This window comes from Bos indicus, chromosome 6 (assembly GCF_029378745.1).
Source record: "Bos indicus isolate NIAB-ARS_2022 breed Sahiwal x Tharparkar chromosome 6, NIAB-ARS_B.indTharparkar_mat_pri_1.0, whole genome shotgun sequence".
Lineage (NCBI taxonomy): Eukaryota > Metazoa > Chordata > Mammalia > Artiodactyla > Bovidae > Bos > Bos indicus.
Window position 1 is genome coordinate 66,970,448 of NC_091765.1, and position 22,726 is coordinate 66,993,173.

Genomic DNA, 22,726 nt, shown 5'->3' on the forward strand with positions numbered 1-22,726 from the left:
CTCTGTTGGTATCTCTACTTTTATTACAGATTTTATTTTTTATTGGACAATCAGGAACTCATTATTTTCTCAGTGTTTAATAAACATTAATTTCATGTTATCTCCATTTTATAGTTCACTTATCCTCCTCCTTTACCTCAAGAAGGGCCACCAGACCTTTTTACTTTTTCTAATCGGTGAGTATTTTTTGTGGTCCATAATGCATTCGAGGTGAATGTAATTCTGTGATGCTTTTTGTAACCTAGGTTTATATACAGAGTTCTTCAGGGATCCCTCTTTCCATCTCCAATTCTGAGGGCAAAACACTTGGACAGACTTCCTGCAGAGGAGAGGATTGAAGCTCTCAAGAAGTGGAGAGGGACTGGGCAGATGGATCAGTTGACATCTAAGTATGCTGACCACTCAGCTGTTGAGTCAGAGAGAATACCCATTTATGACCCGTCTGCTGTCTTTGCAGTGATGTCGGCAACTGCTTGTGCTGTTGAGAAAGGAAACTTACCTGTATGTGAAACTGCTTTAGACTCGGACTTCTCTGAAACTAAGGCCTCAGGGATGGCTGGACCCTCAAAGGATTAAAAAAAGCAGGATATCCTTCTTGGAGATGCCAGTATTCCATCAAGTTTGGGAAAGCAACTTTGAAGAGGCTCCTTTGCCAAAGCAGCATGACTTGATTTTTCCTTAAGGGACGGGAACATTTTACTGGAAATGTTTGGAAGAGCCTATGTGATGACCTTTACTGTTGGTTTGTGGATCCATGTGTAATGGACGTTAGAATTTGACCTGGACAGAGTTTAGAGAAGTGAAATATATAATTCAGATTCAAATGCTTTCATGAAACTTTTTGGATTTTGTGAAAGCATTTTAGTTGTTCTATAAATGCACATATTTTCAAGAGGATTCATTTGGGACATATATTTATTTGACTCTGCTCAGTGTTCTCCTGAGGTGGAGTCTTCCTGAGAAAGGGGCAGCGGGGATACCAGGGGTCCATGGAGATGCATTCCTCTCTTGGCTTCTAGTCAAAAGAAGACTTTTTATGAGGTCTGCCTCTGTACACATGCTGTCAGTGAAGTGATAGAGGCCATAGGTAAGGAAAATGGAATCAATTGAGTCCAGGCCACCTTGGCAATTTCCTGTATTCTAAAACTGACAGTAGCCAGATCAAAATGAGACAATCAAAGCAATCTTCAAGAGACCATTTGAGGGTTTATCGTCTTTACCCTATAACTTTCCTGGCATGCAAATACTTTCAAGCTCTTTTCAACCTCTAAAAATGAGGTATTATAAACTGACACTGATACAGGTGATTCTCAGGAGAATTCTATGAGGTTCTTAGATTTGCTTTTAATTACATTTAGGACCAATTAGTCCTATACCAAGGTCTATACCAAGTCTATACCAAGTCCATTGCTGTTGCAAATCATGTATGCTGGCTTTAATTGAAACAAGGAAACTAGTTTCTACCATAACTGCCAGGTATTATTATAAGATCATGTATTCTTGTCGAGTTCTTTTAAAATTCTGTATCCATTCATCTGAAAATTATCAGCCAACCCAGAACTTCCTTCATGAAATCTCCATGCTAATGTTCTGTGTCTGTATCAAGCTCTTTTTAATGACTATGCAGCTGTGTTCTCAGGGCTTAAGTTTCTACCTGTTGCCTACTGTTCTGGTCTGATATTTTTTGTAGCCTTCTAATATTATTGCAAATGGTCTTTTATACAGACTGATTTCTAGCATATCCAAAATCCCATATGGCTAATGGAGGTAGCTATCTGCTTTCTTATGATTTTTTTAAACTTTTTAATAAATAACATATTAAAAGCTGTCATAACTCTGATACTCATCAAATCCAATAGTAATTGATACCAGAACTGAGAAGGAAAATCGCAAAGCAATACCTTTAAAGAGTATTGTTTGACCTATCCTTATATGGTAAAGTCAGTGGTGTCATATCATCTGTTATCTTCATAGCAACTAGCATTTATTCCTTGAGATCATCATCTTCTGATAAATAAAAATTTAGAGAGAGATTCACTTAAAAAAGATTAGAATCTAAGGAATGAGTCCAAAAGACTAAAAAAAGGTCAGTCTCTCTGATATAAATTATCTGTACACAACAGTTCATGTTATGGGTCTACAACTTCTTGCCTACAATTCAGCAATCCCAGGAACTCTGAAAATTAAAAAAGTTTTCATAAATTAAGCACAAATACAATGGGTTAAACAGATACAAGACTATTTATTTAATATAGTTATTCATATATTTTGCCACAAAAATATTAATAATTTTATTACTGTGCTACTAAACATTTTAATATGCTTTTTAAATTTTTTAAAATTCTGGATTCTGAGACACATCTGGTCCTCAGGCAGAGATTTGGGGTCTTTATAAAGCCTTTAAAGATTCTCATTTCCAAGTGAATAACTCTTATGCAAAGTTTCCTAAGCTAATGTTCCAGCATTTTCGGTAAGTATTCAGCATATTTTACCAAATTTGAGGGAGCCCAATTTGCTCCTAGTAGCCAAGAAAAATTAACAGTATATATTTGTGATATAATTTTTACCCCAAAAGATTTATAAAGGAATTGGATTAGATTCCCAAAATGTGTTCTAGAAGACAAAAATCCTTATCCTCTTACCAGGGCTAAGGTTTTCCTTGGACACTCAATGGGTGATTAGAGATTATCGCAGACTCTTTCAGACTAATCAAATCGTGGCATTTAAAAGAGCATGTTCCTGGGGGAGTGAGATAAAAGACAAGTAAATTTTGATTGGTGGGAAACTGACTGCCAACGTATAATCGTGGGAAACATTTTCTGGGGCTTGCTCCATGTTTTACATCCAATTCAAATTATACCATTTTATTTGTATTAAGGGTTATTTAAAATAACTACAGTATATACATTTCACTGAACATAAGTTGAGCATAGTTGTTCCATTATATGACAGAACTGATGTATGTTCTTAAGTTTTCATACAGTTGTGACCATAATTTCAGTTGCTGGATTTTATATTCTCGATAGGTTTATACAAACTATAGAACAAGAGATGAATCACATGGAAAGTGTCAAGACAGCTTTGTGAATGTCACCTATGCAAACACATAGAAGAGAGTACAAAACGACGTGTATAAAACTGCAGGTAGTCTCTGGGGGTGCTGGGGCAGCCCAGGCTGTGGGGGAAATCCTTTGTTGTTGTTTAGGTGCTTAGTCGTGGCCGATTCTTTGAGACCCCATGGACTGTAGCCTGCCAGCTTCCTCTGTCCATGGGATTTCCCAGGCAAGAATACTGGAGTGGGTTGCCATTTTGTTCTCCAGAGGATCTTCCCAACCCAGGGATTGAACCAGTGTCTCCTGCATTAGCAGGAAGATTCTTCACTGCTAAGCCACCAGGAAAGCCCATAAATTAAATTAGGTACATGTGAATATTTGTGTTTTGAAGGTTTTTAGTGGGGAAAAAAATACTTTAACCACCAATTACTTTATAAATTGATGTGCATCATGACATAGTACTTAAAAGCATATTTAATTTTTTAATTATCAATGGGAAGAAATGGCAACACCAGCTATTAAATATCTTTTAAGAAAAGTTACAAAATGTTTTTATTCATGCAAAAAGTTTACTGTGCTTTGAAATACATCTCTGTGACCTTATTGGTATGGCTGGACAGAGAAAAACTGAAAAATACTTAGGTGTGGGGTGCAATTTAATTTCCTTAAAAAACTGCATCTCTCCACTCTATAGCAAGTCCTCCTTTAGCAAAGTTTAACCTCAACTTCATTGTCACAAAGACAGAAATTTTTCCCACAAATAGTTTCCCAGTTGTCAAAATCTCAGTTGGCTAACTGATACAGAGTGAACAAACCCTAACTCTGGGAAGGGTCTATGGAGACTTTTCTATGCAATTACAGCCTGGATTTAAATTCCAAATGGGCAGTCTTTTCATATCAAGTGCTAATATTGATGTGAAAAGAACTTTGTTGTCAATGGGATTTGCTCTTTCAGCTACCTAAGTGGATGCTCTGTCTTTCATAAGTTCTCAGAATTATGCAAACTTTAGAAGAATAATAACTTAGGCATGTAAGTTATCTTGGCTTTTCATAAATCAAAAGCAAGCCTCTGATGTTGTTATTGAAATTTGCCACTATGCTCTTATGCTGGAGAAATTTTCATTTTGCTGGCAAAGATTCATTAGCCTGGATCTCAATGTCCTTTTGCGACTGGACAAGAGGGAACTTTCTCTAACCTGTTACCCTGGTGCCTACACTCTTCTCTTTCCCAAGTTGACCATTTCACTTTACAGTTGAGGTTAGGCCTGCCTGGCAGAAGAACAAACTCTGTTTTGCTTTGGTTTTTAAAAGATTTTCATTCAACTTGAAGTAAGAGAAAAACAGAACTGGAAAAAAAAAAAAAACTGCCTGAAATTCGACTGAGACAAACACGACCATTTGCAGTGCACTGTGGAGCATTCCTGTCTATGAAAAGTGCTCCTGTACAGCTCTCTACAGGACGTCCTCCACCGTCGGAAAGGCCGTTGTCTTTGAATGTTGCTGGAAAAAGTCTCTGATCATCTTTGGAATTAGTTCAGGAGAAAGGTACGGATGTATATTTGTCTTTCAATCCATTTGACAAAGTATGTCACGTTGCTGTAAACTCCAGGCCCCAGGACTTTGGAAAAGCAGACGGAGCCCCATGAAGTTAAGCCAAACAATGTCCACTGTCCTCCCGGCTTCTCACAAACCAGAGGCCCACCACTGTCACCCTGTAATGAAGAGCGGTGGATGTTAGTCACTGGTATTTCAGAGCCCTCGTGTGTCCACGCTATCCTGAGGGTAAAACAAAGCCCAACCCAGCTTAACCAATGTCCTGAAAAATTTCAACAAAGGTCTCATTGTTAATGTGTGAAGGGAACATGCTGTCCCCTACATAAACAGAACTTCCAAATGAACATTTTAAATCTTGATCTTTTAAAGAATAGAGGTGGCTTGGGAAAGGGCTATATTCTTTTTTTTCTGTGAAATTGGAGGACATTTTGTCATTTCTCACACTTAATCAAAATATATCAAACTTTTTTTTTTAATTTAAGTATATCAGGACTGAGTCCCTAACTGATCTAATTCTTTTAATTTTGATCCAGTTATAAATGTAGAACATGTTCAAGGATAAAGTTTTCTCACAAAAAATAGTGCTAGAAAAATCTAAAAATAAGTCACTTCCAGGATTCTTGCTGTGTGAATGAATGTATTAAGTAAAACACACTCAGGGTAAGAAAAACTTAATACTTACTGTATTTAATAGAAAAGAATTAGCATGCTTAAATAGAAAATACCACATAAGAATTACAGTAAAACTTATTATAATGCAGACATAGAGATTTCATTTGCATAGAGACGTTCATTCTTAATATTTAAGTCTAGGTATTATAGTTAAGTGAAAGTGAAATCGCTCAGTCGTGTCCGACTCTGCGACCCCCATGGACTGTAGCCTACCAGGCTCCTCTGTCCGTGGGATTTTCCAGGCAATAGTACTGGAGTGGATTGCCATTTCCTTCTCCAGGGGGTCTTCCCAACCCAGGGATCAAACCTGGGTCTCCCACATTGTAGACAGATGCTTTACCATCTGAGCCACCAAGGAAGGCTAAATATTTCTTTGAGCCACTTTTTTTTTTTGCGGGGGGAAGTTGGGGGCAGGTGGCGGCAAGAATACTGGAGTGGGTTGCCATTCCCTTCTCCAGGAGATCTCCCTGACCCAGGGATTGAACCCGGGTCTCCCGCATTGTAGGCTGATGCTTTACCATCTGAACCACCAGGGAAGTTATTACAGTTAAGTTTTATTCACTTTTCTTTGTCCACATATAATTAAAACACTATGGCTTTAAAAATGCTAATATTTTCTACATCTGAAAAGATGAGACTATGAGAGATGTGTTCTGCATGGCTTCAAAAGAGAAGGATAGATACTGTAGAAAATAAGTATGTGGACTCATGACAGATATTTACAAAATACTCCTTGCTTTGCAAGAATTTCAAACTTGGAAGTGTATCTATGGTCCTCCCACTTGGTAATGTTGAGAAATAGAAATCATGTTTATCGATGCTCTCCCAAACACCTTCCCTGTGTTAGTTTATTTAATTCTCATGAAATAACTACAGGTTAATAATTATTATTTACATGTTACTACTTATATAAATATAAATATTTAAATATATAATAATAATTGTTATAATTTATCCCTCCCTGCTTTGGTATCTATGTTTGTTTTCTATGTCTGTAAATCTGTTTCTGTTGTATATATAGATTCATTATTTTTTCAGTTCAGTTGCTCAGTCATGTTCGACTCTTTGCAACCCCAATGGACTACAGCACGCCAGGCTTCCCTATCCATCACCAACTCCCAGAGCCTATTCAAACTCATGTCCCTAGAGTCAGTGATGCCATCCAACCATCTCATCCTCTGTTGTTTCCTTCTCCTCCTGCCTTCAGTCTTTCCCAGCATCCGGGTCTTTTCCAATGAGTCAGTTCTTCTCATCAGGCGCCACTAGTTTGCTTTTGCTTCTATTTCTTTTGCTTTGGGAGGCTGACCTAAAAAAGTATTGCTACAATTTATATCAAAGAATGTTTTGCCTATGTAATCTTCTAGGAATTTTGTGGCATGTCTTATATTTAGGTCTTTAAACTCTTTTGAGTTAATTTTTGTATAATTATAATTATGTATAATTTTTGTTGTAATTTCATTGATTTACATGTAGCTGTCCAGTTTTTCCCAACACCACTTATTGAAGAGATTGTCTTCTTTGCATTGTATTCTTGCCTCAGAGATTTACCATAAATGTGTGGGTTTATTTTTGGCCTGTATCCTGTTCCACTGATCCATATGTCTGTTACCATGCTATTTTGATTCCTGTAGCTTTGTAGTATAATCTAGAATGAGTATGTCTCCAAGTTTTGTTCTTTTTTTCTCAGAGTTGCTTTGTCAATTCTGGATCCTCTGTGATTCCACATAAATTTTAGAATTTTTTTTTTTTTTTACAGAACTAGAACAAATAAAAGTCACAAGTATTTTGACAGTTCAGTTCAGTTGCTCAGTCATGTCTGACTCTGCAACCCCCATGGACTGTAGCACACCAGGCCTCCCTGTCCATCACCAACTCCTGGAGTTTATTCAAACTAAGGTCCATTGAGTTGGTGATGCTGTCCAGCCATCTCATCGTCTGTCGTCCCCTTCTCCTCCCACCTTCAATCTTTCCCAGCATCAGGGAAAGAGTTCTTCACTGATCAGGATTTTTTAACAGGGGTGGCATTAAATATGTAGATTGCTTTGGGTAGTATGACCATTTTTACAATACTAATTCATTAAATCCTAGAGCATTGGATATCTTTCCATTTCTTTGAATCATCTTCAGTGTTCTTTACAATGTTTTAGTTTTCAGTACATAGGGGTTTTCACCTCCTTGGTTAAGTTTATTCTTAGGTATTTTTTAACATGATTTTAAAAATGATTTTTTTTCAATTTTTTCTTTCTGATATTCCATTTAGTGTAAAGAAATGCAAAAGCTTTCTGTATATGAATCTTGTATTCTGTTACCTGGCTGAATTCATTTATTAGTTCTAATAGTTTTTGTATGGAGACTTTAGGATTCTCTATATAGAGTATCATATCATCTGCAAATAATGACAGTTTTCTTCCCCTTCAAGGTTTTCAGTTTTTCACCATTGGGTATTATGCTAGCTGTAAGTTTGTCACAAATCACTTTTATTATGTTGAGATATAGTCCCTCTATACCCACTTTGTGGTGTGAACATTAGCAAATTGAACAATAAAAACCATATTATCATCTCAATAAATGTAGAAAAAGCTTTGGACAAAACTCCATACCCATTTTTTAAAAGTGGGCATAGAGGGAACATAACTCAGCATAATAAAGGCATATATGGGCTACCCTGGTTCAATTTCCTGGATCAGGAAGATCCCCCAGAGAAGGGATAGGCTACCCACTCCAGTATTTTTGGGCTTCCCTGGTGGCTCAGTCAGTAAAGAATCTACCTGCAATGTGGGAGACCTGGATTCAATACCTGGGTTGGAAAGATTCCCCTGGAGGAGGACATGGCAACCCACTCCAGTATTCTTGCCTGGAGAATCCCCATGGACAGAGGAGGCTGGCGGACTACAGTCTATGGGGGTCACAAAGAATCAGACACAACTGAGCACAGCACAGCATGTGACAAACCCACAGCTAAACATCATACTCAGTGGTGAAAAGCTGAAAGCATTTCCTCTAAAATTAGGTACAAGACAAAGATGTCTTGTCTTGCCACTTCTACTCAACATAGTTTTGAGAGTCCCAGCAATAGCAATCAGAGAAGAAAAAGAATAGTAATCCAAATTATGAAAAGTAAAATTGTCACTGTTTGCAGATGACATGATAACTACATGTAGAAAATCCTAAAGATGCTACAAGAAAACTATTAGAACTCATCAAAGAATTTGGTACAGTTGCAGGATACAAAATTAATACACATAAGTATGTTGAATCTGTAGACACTAACAATGTAAGGTCAGAAAGAGAAATTAAGGAAACAATCCCATTTACTGTTTCATCAAAAAAATAAAATACCTTGGAATAAACATACCTAAGGAGACAAAAGACCTCTACTCATAAAACTATAAGATACTGATGTAACAAATTGAAGAAAACACAAATAAATGGAAAGATATACCTACCATGTTCATGGATTAGAAGAATCAGTATTGTCCAAATGACTATATTACCCAAGGTAATCTACAGATTCAGTGCAATCCCTATCAAATTACTATGTCATTTTTTGCAGATCTAGAACAAAAAAATCTTATAACTTGTATGGAAACACAAAAGATCCCAAACAATCAAAGCAATCTTGAGAAAGAAAGAAAAGCTGAGAAATCAGGCTCTGTTACTTCAGAATATATTGTAAAGCTACAGTAATCAAAGCAGTATGGTACTGGCCCAAAGACAGTCTTATAGATCAATGCAACAGGATAGAAAGCCTAGAAATAAGTCCAAATAACTATGGTCAATTAATATGACAAAGACTGCAAGAATATACAATGGAGAAAAGACAGTCTCTTCTTCAGTAAGTGGTGCTAGGAAAATTGGAGAGCTACATATAAAAGAATGAAATTAAAATACTCCTTAACACTATGCACAAAAATAAACTCAAAGACCTAAATGTGAGACTGGATATTACAAAACTCTTAGAGGAAAACATAGACAGAACACTGTTTGATATAAACCATAGCAAGATCGTTTTCAATCCACCTCCTATAGTAATGAAGATAAAAACAATAACCAAATGAGATTAAATTTAAAAGCTTTTGCACAGCAAAGGAAACCACCAAAACAAAAAGACAACTTACAAAAATGGGAGAAAATATTTGCAAAGGATGCAACTAACAAGGGATTAATCTCCAAAATATACAAACAGCTCATGAAGCTCAATATCAAAAAAAATCAAACAACCCAATCAAAAATGGGCAGGAGAGAAACATTTCTCTAAAGAAGTGTTACAAATGACCAAAAAGAACATGAAAAGATATTCAACGTTGCTAATTATTAGAGAAATGCAAATCAAAACTACACTGTAGTATCAACTCAGACTAGTCAGAAGAGCCATTATCAAAGTCTACAAACAGTAGATGCTGAAGAGGGTGTGGAGAAAACGTAACCCTTCCTATACTGTAGGTGGGAATGTAAATTGGTACAATCACTATGAAGAATAGTACAGAAGTTCCTTAAAAAACTAAAAGTTACCATGTGATCCAGCAACTCCTGGACATATATCTGGGGAAAAAAACAATTCAAAAAGATACATGCACCCCAATATTCATTGCAGCACTATTTACAATAACCAAAACATGGAAGCAACCTAACTGCCAATAGAATGATAGGTAAAGAAAATATACTACATATATATGATGAATTATTATTCAGCCATGAAAAAGAATGAAATAAAGCCATTTGCACCATCATGGATGGACCTGGAGATTATCACACTAATTGAATTATGTCAGAGAAAGACAAATATCACATCACTTACATTTGGAATCTAAAGAGATGATATAAATGAACTTATTTACAAAACAGAAATAGACCCACAGGCTTAGAAAACAAACACAGTTATCAAAGGGGAAAGGTGGGGAGGGGGACAAATTAGGAGTTTGGAATTAACATATACACACTACAATGTAGAAAACAGATCACTAACAACGACCTACTGTATAGCACAGGGAATTCTACTTAATGTTATGTAATAGCATACATGGGGAAAGAATCTGATAAAGAATGGATATAACTGAACCACTTTCCTGTACACCTGAAACTAACACAATACAATAACTCACCTATACCCCAATATAAAATAAAAAATAATTATATATGTACATATTACCATTTTAAACCTTATTCCAGTTGAGTTCATTTCTTTTTTTTTTTTTCCTTTTGTGCTTTGATGATTTTCTTTTGAAGTGTGCTTGAGTTCCTTCCTTTTAGGTTTTTGTGAAACTATTTTCTATGTGTTTAATTTGTGATTACTATGGAGTTCAATTATGTTGACCCATTACTATAGCTACTTGCTTTAAATTTATTATAGTCACTTTTACAAAAATTCTGATTGCTTTTTAATCTCTGTACTTGCATATTTAAGTGATCTTCAGTCCTTTTCAGTTTCAACATCAGTCCTACCAATGAACAAACACCCAGGACTGATGATCTCCTTTAGGATGGACTGGTTGGATCTCCTTGCAGTCTGAGGGACTCTCAAGAATCTTCTCCAGCACCACAGTTCAAAAGCATCAATTCTTCGGTGCTCAGCTTTCTTTATAGTCCAACTCTCACAGTCATACATGACCACTGGAAAAACCATAGCCTTGACTAGATGGACCTTTGTTGACAAAGTAATGTCTCTGCTTTTTAATATGCTGTCTGGATTGGTCATAACTTTCCTTCCAAGGAGTAAGTGTCTTTTAATTTCATGGCTGCAGTCACCATCTACAGTGATTTTGGAGCCCAGAAAAATAAAGTCAGCCACTGTTTACACTATTTCCCCATGAAGTGATGGGACCAGATGCCATTATCTTAGTTTTCTGAATGTTGAGCTTTAAGCCAACTTTTTCACTCTCCTCTTTCACTTTCATCAAGAGGCTTTTTAGTTCCTCTTCACTTTCTGCCATAAGGGTGGTGTCATCTGCACATCTGAGGTTATTGATATTTCTCCTGGCACTCTTCATTCCAGCTTGTGCTTCCTCCAGCCAGCGTTTCTCATGATGTACTCTGCATAGAAGTTAAATAAGCAGGGTGACAATATACAGCCTTGATGGACCCCTTTTCCTATTTGGAACCAGTCTGTTGTTCCGTGTCCAGTTATAACTGTTGCTTCCTGACCTGCATACAGGTTTCTCAAGAGGCAGGTCAGGTGGTCTGGTATTCCCATCTCTTTCAGAATTTTCCACAGTTTATTATGATCCACACAGTCAAAAGCTTTGGCATAGTCAATAAAGCAGAAATAGATGTTTTTCTGGAACTCTCTTGCTTTTTTGATGATCCAGCAGATGTTGGCAATTTGATCTCTCGTTCCTCTGCCTTTTCTAAAACCAGCTTGAACATCTGCAAGTTCACGGTTCACATATTGCTGAGGCCTGGCTTGGAGAATTTTGAGCATTACTTTACTAATGTGTGAGATGAGTGCATTTGTGCAGTAGTTGGAGCATTCTTTGGCATTGCCTTTCTTTGGGATTGGAATGAAACTGACCTTTTCCAGTCCTGTGGCCACTGCTGAGTTTTCCAAATTTGCTGGCATATTGAGTGTGGCACTTTCACAGCATCATCTTTTAGGATTTGAAATAGCTCAACTGGAATTCCATCACCTCCACTAGCTTTGTTCATAGTGATGCTTCCTAAAAGCCCACTTGACTTCACATTCCAGGATGTCTGGCTCTAGGTGAGCCAGATCACACCATCATGATTATATGGGTCGTGAAGATCTTGTTTGTATAGTTCTTCTGTGTATTCTTGCCACCTCTTCTTAATATCTTCTGCTTCTGTTAGGTCCACACCATTTCTGTCCTTTATCGAGCCCATCTTTGCATGAAATGTTCCCTTGGTATCTCTCACTTTCTTGAAGAGATCTTTACTCTTTCCCATTCTATTGTTTTTCTCTATTTCTTTGCATTGATCACTGAGGAAGGCTTTCTTATCTCTCCTTGCTATTCTTTGGAACTCTGCATTCAAATGGGTATAGCTCTCCTTTTCTCCTTTGCTTTTTGCTTCTCTTCTTTTCACAGCTATTTGTAAGGCCTCCTCAGACAGCCATTTTGCTTTTTTGTATTTCATTTTCTTGGGGCTAAAACTCCAATACTTTGGCCACCTGATGCAAAGAGCTGACTCATTTGAAAAGACCCTGATGCTGGGAAATATTGAGGGCAAGAGGAGAAGGGGACAACAGAGGATGAGATGGTTGGATGGCATCATTGACTCAATGGACATGGGTTTAGATGGACTCCAGGAGTTGGTGATGGACAGGGATGCCTGGTGTGCTGTGGTTCATGGGGTCACAAAGAGTTGGACACAGCTGAGCGACTGAACTGAACAATCCTTTTACATATTTGCTTCTCCTCCTGTGATTTTTTTTTTCTTTCCAATAGATTGTTGCTTCTTTTCTACTTAGAGAAGACCCTTTAATATTTATTTTAAGGTTGGTTTAATATTGCTCAATTCTTTTAGTTTTTGCTTGTCTGAGAAATTCTTTATCTTTTTCTATTCTAAATGATAATCTTTCTAGGTAGAGTATCCTAGGTTGAACATTTTCTCTTTCAGGTTTGAATATATCATGCCATTTCCTAGAAGTAGTGATCATCATATTCATAACTTACCAATGCCATAAACCTAACTAATGAGAAGCCCTGGTGGCTCAGTGGTGAAGAGTCTGCCTGCCAAGGCAGGAGACATGGGTTCAAACCCTAGGTCAGGAACAGCCCCTGGAGGAGGAAATGGCAGCCCACTCCATAGTCTTGCCTGGAAACATCCATGGACAGAGGAACCTGGTGGGCTACAGTCCATGCAGTCACAAAGAGTCAGACACAACTGAGCACACAAGCCCAGCCAATAAGCATAGGCCTTTCAAGGGGCTGACTAAATTGTTCTGTCTGAAAGCCTGATTGATTTTTAAGCAAAATTTACTGGAAATATTTTGATTAGACATATTCCAGTCTTTTCATCTCCTCTTATATAAAAGAATTAAGATCCTGATTTATGCTGTGCTACACAACTTAGTGACTGAACCACCACTACCACCACTTATTTATGCTAGTTATTAAAATGGGATATGTTTACAGCATCCCTACGTTTCCAGATCAGAAACTTAGCCACATAATTATTTAGAACCTATTTTTTGGAGGATTCTGTGCTAATGTCTAAACAAGTAAGGAGCTATTTTTACCATAAAAGGGCCAAAAGTCCACTTGGATAATGAGAAAAACTTTACATGAAAGCAAAATCTAAGGGCTATAAATAAAGGAGTCTTCAAAAGAATGAGCGATTGCTTCCAGCTGGAGGGGAACATAGGATCCCCTTAAGAGTAGATTTTGAGCTAAGCTTAGTGAGATAGGTAGACATGTTAGCTGGAAAACAAGTGAAGCAGCAGCAATTCGAAATGAAAGAAGGATACAGAGATAAAGGCACAATTTGGTCCTCTTTTCCTTTTCATAATATTAGACTTCAGGCCAAAGTTTGGTTTCAATATTGAGTCCCTTGGTTTCTAGACCTTAATAGAGGACCATGGCCTGCGATGTGTCCTGTTGAGGCAGTTGAGGAAGATAATGAGAGGTTCTGATGAATAGACTTGGTAAAAAAGTAGCCTTTTGTCTCTCTTCTTTTATCTGGGGTTTTGTTAGAGAGCGTCTGGTATGTGTCTAAGATGCCCACAGTGTGGAACTGCCACCACTAAAGAAGTTGACAGGACCCAGTTCTTATTAGACATTATTATATGAGCATGACCACACCCATGTCTTTGTTGGGCCTTAATTTCTCTTTCAAGAATCAGCCTTCCATCCCCTCGCTTGAGCAGTTACCATTTCATTATACAGTTGAGGTTAGGCCTGCCTGGCAAAATAACAAACTCTGTTTTGCTTTGGTTTTTAAAAGACTTTCATTCAACTTGAAGTAAGAGAAAAATAGAATTAACAACAACAAAAAAGCTGCGTAAAATTAGACTAAGACAAACTTGAACATTTGCAGTGCACTGTGGAGCATCCCTGTCTGAAAAGTGCTGTAGAGAGCTGTCCTGAGGCCCTAGTTCTTAGTGAACCTCCAGGTCATATTGGCAATACAGAGAAATGTGTTCACATTAATCCTTGCTTCTAGGATAGTTAGTGGCCAAGCACATTCATAACTTCATTCTACCACCTTAGTCCTGGGTGATATGGGGTAAATTACTTAACCTCTATGGTCCCTTGTTTCCCACAAGTGATGATTGTGAGAATTCAGTGAGTTATTAAAAAGTATTTAGAAGAGATACTGGAAACATAACAAATTATTTTCAAAAAACTTTCCCAAAGAGCCACACATGAATAATAATGAGCCTATATGGACCCACTGGACCTATTGCAGAATTGAATCTCTTTGGTAAGCACTGAGCAACTTACCATGCATGAGTCAACCGTGCCAGACTCATAGCCAGCACAGATCATCCGGTTGGTGATGGTCTTCATGTCAAAGTAGGACTGACATTGTTCCAGAGAAATAACACGTACTTCTCCCTCTTGCAGCTTAAAAGGCACTGGATTTTTTTTTTTTTTAAGAGAAATAAAACATGAGGGTAAAATGACTCAAAAATTAGGCTAGTCATACAGGAAATCATTACATTTTTATATCAAGAAAACCATATTCTTAGAATGTTATTTCAAAGACAAAGCTCATTTAGACTCAAACTTTTCCAATTAGAAGTGCTGATGGTCATTCCATTAGTCAAATGCCTCCATTTTGTTAATGAGAAAATGGAGGCACAGACTGGTTAAGTAACCTGGCTCATGGTTTCCCTTTCATTTTTTACAAATGGGTTTTCTAATTTATTTTTTGTGTTTTGGTTGCACTACACAGCATGCAGGATGGGTCCCCTGCCCGATATGGAACCCAGGCCTCTGCAGTGTAAGCACTGAATCTTAACCACTAGCCCCACCAGGGAACTGCCTCCCTCTCTTATTACATGTGGCAACATAAACAATTGGTATTACAATTAAAATAATCAAGCCAGAGCTCTGCCCCAGATGGAGGCTGTCCGCTGTGTGACAGCTAAGCATGTGAGTCCATTCTGCTAAAGTTCAGATCATCTGTTCAGAGTAACAGGGGAATGGTTGCCCCATCCTTGGTTTAAACAATGTTATCTCACCATGTGCTATAGTAGCCATCATTAGATCAGGACCTTTAATCCTAGAAGATGTGTCAGAAAGATGTCCAAAGGGAAAAGTGTCCCTTAGTGTCAGCAGAGAGAATGTGTGATTTCCAGCTTGTCTGAAAGTTCTTGCCTGGGAAATCCCATGGACGGGGGCCCCGGCAGGCTACAGTCTATAGAGTTACAAAGAGTCAAACATGACTTGGTGACTAAACAACAAAAGGTGGGTAACAGGACACCGACATGTATCATCATCCCTGAGAGCTACAGTACTACCCTGACATAGTTGGCATGGCCAGTGCTTACTATTAAAGAAAATATCGATTAAATTCTTACTCTAAACTTTTAACAGGTCAAGCAAAGTAAGAGTCCTTTACAGGCAGCTGAGAGACAGCAGTACAAAGTTCTAAATTTCTGTATGTTCTCAATGGTGAAAAAAAGTATTTCCTCTAAGATCAGAAACAAGACAAAAATGTCTACTTTCGCCACTATGAATAATCACCATAGTTTTTAAAGTCCTAGCCACGGCTATCAGAGAAGACAAAAGGAATCCTCATTGGAACAGAAGAAAAAACTCTCACTGTTTGCAAAGTCACTCAGTTGTGTCCGACTCTTTGGGACCCCGTGGACTGTAGCCTACCAGACTCCTCTGTCCATGGGATTTTCCAGGCAAGAGTACTGGAGTGGGTTGCCATTTCTTTCTCCAGGGGATCTTCCCAACCCAGGGATCGAACCTTGGTCTCCTGCATTTCAGGCAGACACTTTAACCTCTGAGCTACCAGGGAAGCCCTGATATTATACATAGAAAATCCTAAAGATCCTACCAGAAAACTACTAGAGCTTATCAATGAATTTGGTGAAGGTGCAGGATATAAAATTAATACACAAAAATCTCTTGCCTTCCTATACACAAACAACAAAAGATCAGAAACAGAAATCAGGGAAACAATCACATTTACCATCTCATCAAAAAGAATAAAATACCTAGGAATAAACCTACCTAAGGAGACAAAAGACATGTACTCAGAAAACTATAAGACACTAATGAATGAAATCAAAGATAACACAAACAGATGGATTGGAAGAATCAATATTGTCAAAATGACTATCCTACCTAAAGCAATCTAGATTCAATACAATCCCTATCAAGGCAGGGATGACTGATCTTGCATGTCAGCTCCAACCATCTGTAGGGGCTCCCTGGAGAAATAAGGTATAGAGAGGGACTTCTGAAGTTTCCTTTGGGTTTGCAGGTTTAAGGGCATGATGAAGTATTGACTTCTGCAATTTGCATGGAAGGGGGAGTGACACATATGCTATTTGAGACTCTCTGTTATAAGTGAAAATGGGAAATGATTACCAAAGGTTAGGAAGTACCCTAGTGTTTTCCAGTTAAAAGCTGAAAGGTGAATGCTCCCAAGAATCTTGACTTACTTTTGTTGCCCATATGTCCCCAGCCTGTGATATAGCAATAAGTATCAGGTTCTAAGGACTGATCCGGGCTGGGTAAGCAGACGGGTCGGACGTAGCTTGTTTCATTGATATCTTGGCTTAGCTCCACTATGCTGATGTCGTAGTCCACCACCGCTCGACTGTAGCGAGGATGCAGGATGATGGTTTTCACAAGGCGCATCTGCATGAACGTTGATGGGTGGTCTAGGTTATTGATGCCAAACACCACTTTCCAAACGGCAGCATTCTCTCTCCTAAAATGATGATTCAAGAGCTATTGGCACCTTAAACTCAGACTTATCTTTTAATATTTATATATGATTTTTAAATATTTTTTTAAAATAATTGCTCTTTCCACTCCCATATCCCATGTATTCATATAAAAAGCATTTATATAACCCTTGAGCAATTGGTAAATATCGTATTGTTCTGGAAACCAAAACTTGGGCTTCCTAAATGGGGCTGCTCTGGAAAATAACACTTGTTCACTTTGAAAGGGAGACAGAGTAGTTACTTGCTTCATTGAGTGGGGAAGATGATGAAAAGTCATGAAGAAGAGACAAGAGAAAAAAAATAGAATGAAAATCAGAGGTTAAGTGATCCCTCCAAGGAGGCAGTGCTTCAGAGAAATGTCAAGTTTTCAAGAAAGGCTTCTGAAAATTTCAAGCTAGCAACTTAAAAGGTCACCCACAACTTATAATGGGTAGTCTCAGACGTCACTGTTTTTGAACACTTGACAGCAATAGTCTAATTCCACTTTAAAACACTTTCCCACTTGACTTCAAGGACTCCCCATGCTCCAGAATTTCCTCCTGTCTCTGGGACCTCTTCCTCTCTGTTGCATCCTCCTCCTCTGCTCTCAGTGTCTTCATTGAAGTGACCCAGAGCTCTGCCTTTAAGTCTTCTCATTCTTCACTCGCCCCTTTGAAGAGCTTATCTAGTCACATGGCTTTAAATGCCACCTGAATGGCATTTGTAACTTTCAAATGTGTATCTCCAGCTCCATCCTCTCCTTTGAGCTATACAATTCATTCTACAGTTATTTGCTATTTACAGCTACCCATTATGCAATATTGGATCATCTCTCTTACACCCAACACTGAATGCATCAGCAAGTCCTCACTGCTCCACTTTCAAATATATCCTGAATCTTGTTTCCCCTTCTGCCACCACTACAATCCTAATCTAAGCTACTCACCTCTCCCAAATAGTGGCCCTTCTTTTACTCTTAACCCCTATAACCCAGTCTCCTCACACAGAGTGACCTTTTAAAAAATAAAATTTGTTTCCTGTTCATAATTCTTTTCAGATTCTTTTCCACTATAGGTCATTGAAAGATATTGAATACAATTTCATGTGCTATACAGTAGGTCCTTGTATAGTCAATACTTGAAAATAACTAAATAGAATATAGCCTTTAAAAATTATGAATTGCTATGTTGTACACCTGAAACTTATATTGTACATCAATTATACCTCAATAAAATTGATATTATTTGAATATATGTAATACCCATATAGAGACAAATATAGCTTTATAGATATATAGATATTGTGCTGGGGATTTCAGTAATGAGCAAGAAAGACATGATCCCTGCCTATACAAACTTTAGGATTGAGTGAAGATAAACAGTAAAAGAAACAATTATAATAAAATGCAAAAAGTGCTATGGCATGAATATTACAGGAAAATATTACAAAATTGTTTTTCATTAAATAAAACCATCCGTTGCATAACATGTCATTCTTTCTTCCTTTTTCTTCCTTCCTTCCCTCGATCCATCTCCCTGTTCCATTTTTTAGTTTAGAGGAGTAAGCATATGACCATCTGAGAAATTCAACACTCACTCGAGATTCTATTATTTAAGGCATCTGAAATAGAACAATTATTGATCTCAAATGTCTACCTGTTTGATAGCTTCTTACCTCAATTCAAAGCTACTAAATTTTGGTTACAAAAAATATTCATCTATCTGCTTAAATCACAGGTAGTATGACAAACAGTTGAACACTGCAAACTATTTGTAACAAAATGAAATTGAGTAAACTTTACAGACTTGATTGCTATATACAGGTTAATGTAATTCTAACTGTAAAACATGTGTCAATAAAACTGCTAAATGTTATTATATTCAGTAGCCTCTTGTGACACAAGCTATTGTCATTATGGCATTAATACCCACCAAAAGCAAAAAAAAAAACAAAAAACAAAACAGGAAATTCACATACTTCAATATTCAGTAAGGAAATTGTTCTGTTTTCTTTTTTGTTATAAGAGGAAAAATAAAGTCTCTTTAAATCTTTTTTCCAAGTCTGGAAAAAACCAGGGGAAACAATAACCTGTTGTTCAAAAAGGGTACATGAAGTGAGGGAGATGTGTCAGATCAGATCAGTCGCTCAGTCATGTCCGACTCTTTGCGACCCCATGAATTGCAGCATGCCAGGCCTCCCTGTCCATCACCAACTCCCAGAGTTCACTGAGACGCACGTCCATCAAGTCAGTGATGCCATCCAGCCATCTCATCCTCTGTCGTCCCCTTCTCCTCTTGCCCCCAGTCCCTCCCAGCATCAGAGTCTTTTCCAATGAGTCAACTCTTCACATGAGGTGGCCAAAGTACTGGAGTTTCAGCTTTAGCATCATTCCTTCCAAAGAAATCCCAGGGCTGATCTCCCTTCAGAATGGACTGGTTGGATCTCCTTGCAGTCCAAGGGACTCTCAAGAGTCTTCTCCAACACCACAGTTCAAAAGCATCAATTCTTCGGCGCTCAGCTCTCTTCACAGTCCAACTCTCACATCCATACATGACCACAGGAAAAACCATAGCCTTGACTAGACGAACCTTTGTTGGCAAAGGAATGTCTCTGCTTTTGAATATGCCATCTAGGTTGGTCATAACTTTCCTTCCAAGGAGTAAGCGTGTTTTAATTTCATGGCTGCAGTCACCATCTGCAGTGATTTTGGAGCCCAGAAAAAAAATTCTGATACTGTTTCCATTGTTTCTCCATCTATTTCCCATGAAGTGATGGGACCAGATGCCATGATCTTCGTTTTCTGAATGTTGAGCTTTAAGCCAACTTTTTCACTCTCCACTTTCACTTTCATCAAGAGGCTTTTGAGTTCCTCTTCACTTTCTGCCATAAGGGTGGTGTCATCTGCATATCTGAGGTTATTGATATTTCTCCCAGCAATCTTGAGTCCAGCTTGTGTTTCTTCCAGTCCAGCGTTTCTCATGATGTACTCTGCATAGAAGTTAAATAAACAGGGTGACAATATATAGCCTTGACGTACTCCTTTTCCTGTTTGGAACCAGTCTGTTGTTCCATGTCCAGTTCTAACTGTTGCTTCCTGACCTGTATACAGATTTCCCAAGAGGCAGATCAGGTGGTCTGGTATTCCCATCTCTTTCAGAATTTTCCACAGTTTATTGTGATCCACACAGTCAAAGGATTTGGCATAGTCAATAAAGCAGAAATAGATGTTTTTCTGGAACTCTCTTGCTTTTTCCATGATCCAGCGGATGTTGGCAATTTGATCTCTGGTTCCTCTGCCTTTTCTAAAACCAGCTTGAACATCAGGAAGTTCATGGTTCACATATTGCCAAAGCCTGGCTTGGAGAATTTTGAGCATTACTTTACTAGCATGTGAGATGAGTGCAATTGTGCAGTAGTTTGAGCATTCTTTGGCGTTGCCTTTCTTTGGGATTGGAATGAAACTGACCTTTTCCAGTCCTGTGGCCACTGCTGAGTTTTCCAAATTTGCTGGCATACTGAGTGCAGCACTTTCACAACATCGTCTTTCAGGATTTGGAATAGCTCAACTGGAATTCCATCACCTCCACTAGCTTTGTTCATAGTGATGCTTCCTAAGGCCCACTTGACTTCACATTGCAGGATGTCTGGCTCTAGGTCAGTGATCACACCATCATTATTATCTGGGTCGTGAAGCTCTTTTTTGTACAGTTCTTCTGTGTATTCTTGCCATCTCTTCTTAATCTGCTTCTGTTAGGTCCATACCATTTCTGTCCTTTATCGAGCCCATCTTTGCATGAAATGTTCCTTTGGTATCTCTGATTTTCTTGAAGAGATCTCTAGTCTTTCCCATTCTGTTGTTTTCCTCTGTTTCTTTGCATTGATCACTGAAGAAGGCTTTCTTATCTCTTCTTGCTATTCTTTGGAACTCTGCATTCAGATGTTTATATCTTTCCTTTTGTCCTTTGCTTTTCGCTTCTCTTCTTTTCACAGCTATTTGTAAGGCCTCCCCAGACAGCCATTTTGCTTTTTTGCATTTCTTTTCCATGGGGATGGTCTTGATCCCTGTCTCCTGTACAATGTCACAAACCTCATTCCATAGTTCATCAGGCACACTGTCTATCAGATTTAGGCCCTTAAATCTATTTCTCACTTCCACTGTATAATCATAAGGGATTTGATTTAGGTCATACCTGAATGGTCTAGTGGTTTTCCCTACTTTCTTCAATTTAAGTCTGAATTGAGGGAGATGTGTAGAAATGCTATAATAGTATATTAAGTGTGTGTAGAAAGAATGAGTCACTCCCATCTGGGTAGAAGCAAAAGAGGAAAGAGGACACAGGGCTACATGAAGGCCCCACGAATCTAGTTTCAGTAAAAAGTACCCAGTGGAGAAACACAGGAACAAGCTATGTTCATGTGGTCCTTTTAGTAAAGAGTTAAATTGGGCTACAAAGATGAAAAACCAAGTCGAGCAGCTGAAAATCTTCAGCATCAGGGGGATTTTTTTTCTCAGTGCTGTCAGACTTCAAAGCAACAGCAGGAAAAACTGGCCAATACTTAAAGAAGTTTGTACAAAGATCCTCATGCTCTGAGAGTGAGGAAGCAGGCAGACTGAAGCCAGGTGAAAAAATTCACAATAACAATAAAAAATGACTGAGGAAGGTGTTAAGAGACATTTTTCTTCTTTAATTCTCGCTCTAGATGGCATTTCATTACCAGAAATTCACATTTAATTTGCTTCATGTTTATACTCCTGTATTAATGATGAATACACATTATAGATAATGTTGAGATAATATGATTTCAACTCCTAATTCTCCAGTGATCACTCTAGAGAGAATACACAACTACTTGTATACTTCAGATACATTATGATGTCCAGGGGAATTTATACAGAATTGAAGGCATGAGGTCTCTGGATACAATAACCAATTTCAGTTTGCAATTTTCCACACTCAACTCTAGCTTAAACATAAACTCACCACATTTTCACTTAATTCAGCTGGCCAGGTTTAGAGATTTTCTTCTATCTTTGCCTCTTCTTAAGAGCACAGAATTTCCCCCTTTTTAAATCCTGAGTTTACTTTGAATAACTTATACTATTTATCCTTTTTCAGAAAATAAAAATATATTTATAATTAATATTTGTGATAGAAATCACTCTGTTTTACAAGACTTACTCCATAAATAGCACAGTCAGATGGTGACTTGGAAGTATTAATAGTTTGAATAGCATCATTGCTGTTCTACAAATCTTAGGAGCCTCTTACTTTTAATATTGCACCTACCCTTGGTAATTTTTTTAAAGAATTCTCTGCAACACAGTGAATAGACTTTATAATAGAGTGACCACAAAGCAAATGCATAAAGGGCTGAGTATAAGTCAATAATAGCGAGTGTCACATCACAAGACTTTCCATCTCCAGGGCCACCTGCCTCTCAGCTCCCACTCACGGCTGTTGCGTTGGAATGTCCAGTGAGACCTGACCTTCAAATTGTTTCAGAGAAGCCAGAGTTCTGGATTTTATGTAAAGCATACATAGTTTGAAGTGCTGACTGAAAGTTTTTAAATGCATCCAAGAAGCAAAAGAGATCAGAT

The 22,726-nt window shown here is 38.0% G+C and overlaps 2 protein-coding genes and 1 non-coding gene across 11 annotated transcripts in view; 1 reads left to right on the forward strand and 2 right to left on the reverse strand.

Annotated features, from left to right (window-relative positions):
• ATP10D (ATPase phospholipid transporting 10D (putative)) overlaps positions 1–1,819 on the forward strand; it is a 145,802-nt gene extending 143,983 nt beyond the window's left edge. For all 7 annotated transcript variants that reach the window (XM_070791389.1, XM_070791386.1, XM_070791387.1 and 4 more), the window contains one exon: positions 246–1,819. In XM_070791389.1, the coding sequence (XP_070647490.1) occupies positions 246–576 (331 nt within the window). In that variant the 3' untranslated portion in view covers positions 577–1,819. The remainder of the gene's footprint in view (positions 1–245) is intronic.
• A 403-nt stretch (positions 1,820–2,222) lies between these two features.
• Positions 2,223–22,726, reverse strand: part of CORIN (corin, serine peptidase) — a 309,430-nt gene continuing 288,926 nt past the window's right edge. For all 3 annotated transcript variants that reach the window (XM_019962698.2, XM_070791393.1, XM_070791394.1), the window contains 3 exons: positions 16,858–17,129; positions 14,678–14,811; positions 2,223–4,765 (listed from right to left, as the gene is read on the reverse strand). In XM_019962698.2, coding sequence (XP_019818257.2) covers positions 4,583–4,765; positions 14,678–14,811; positions 16,858–17,129 — 589 coding nt within the window. In that variant the 3' untranslated portion in view covers positions 2,223–4,582. The remainder of the gene's footprint in view (positions 4,766–14,677; positions 14,812–16,857; positions 17,130–22,726) is intronic.
• On the reverse strand, positions 16,137–16,208 carry TRNAF-GAA (transfer RNA phenylalanine (anticodon GAA)). Its single transcript has one exon. It is a non-coding gene; the product is annotated as a tRNA-Phe (tRNA).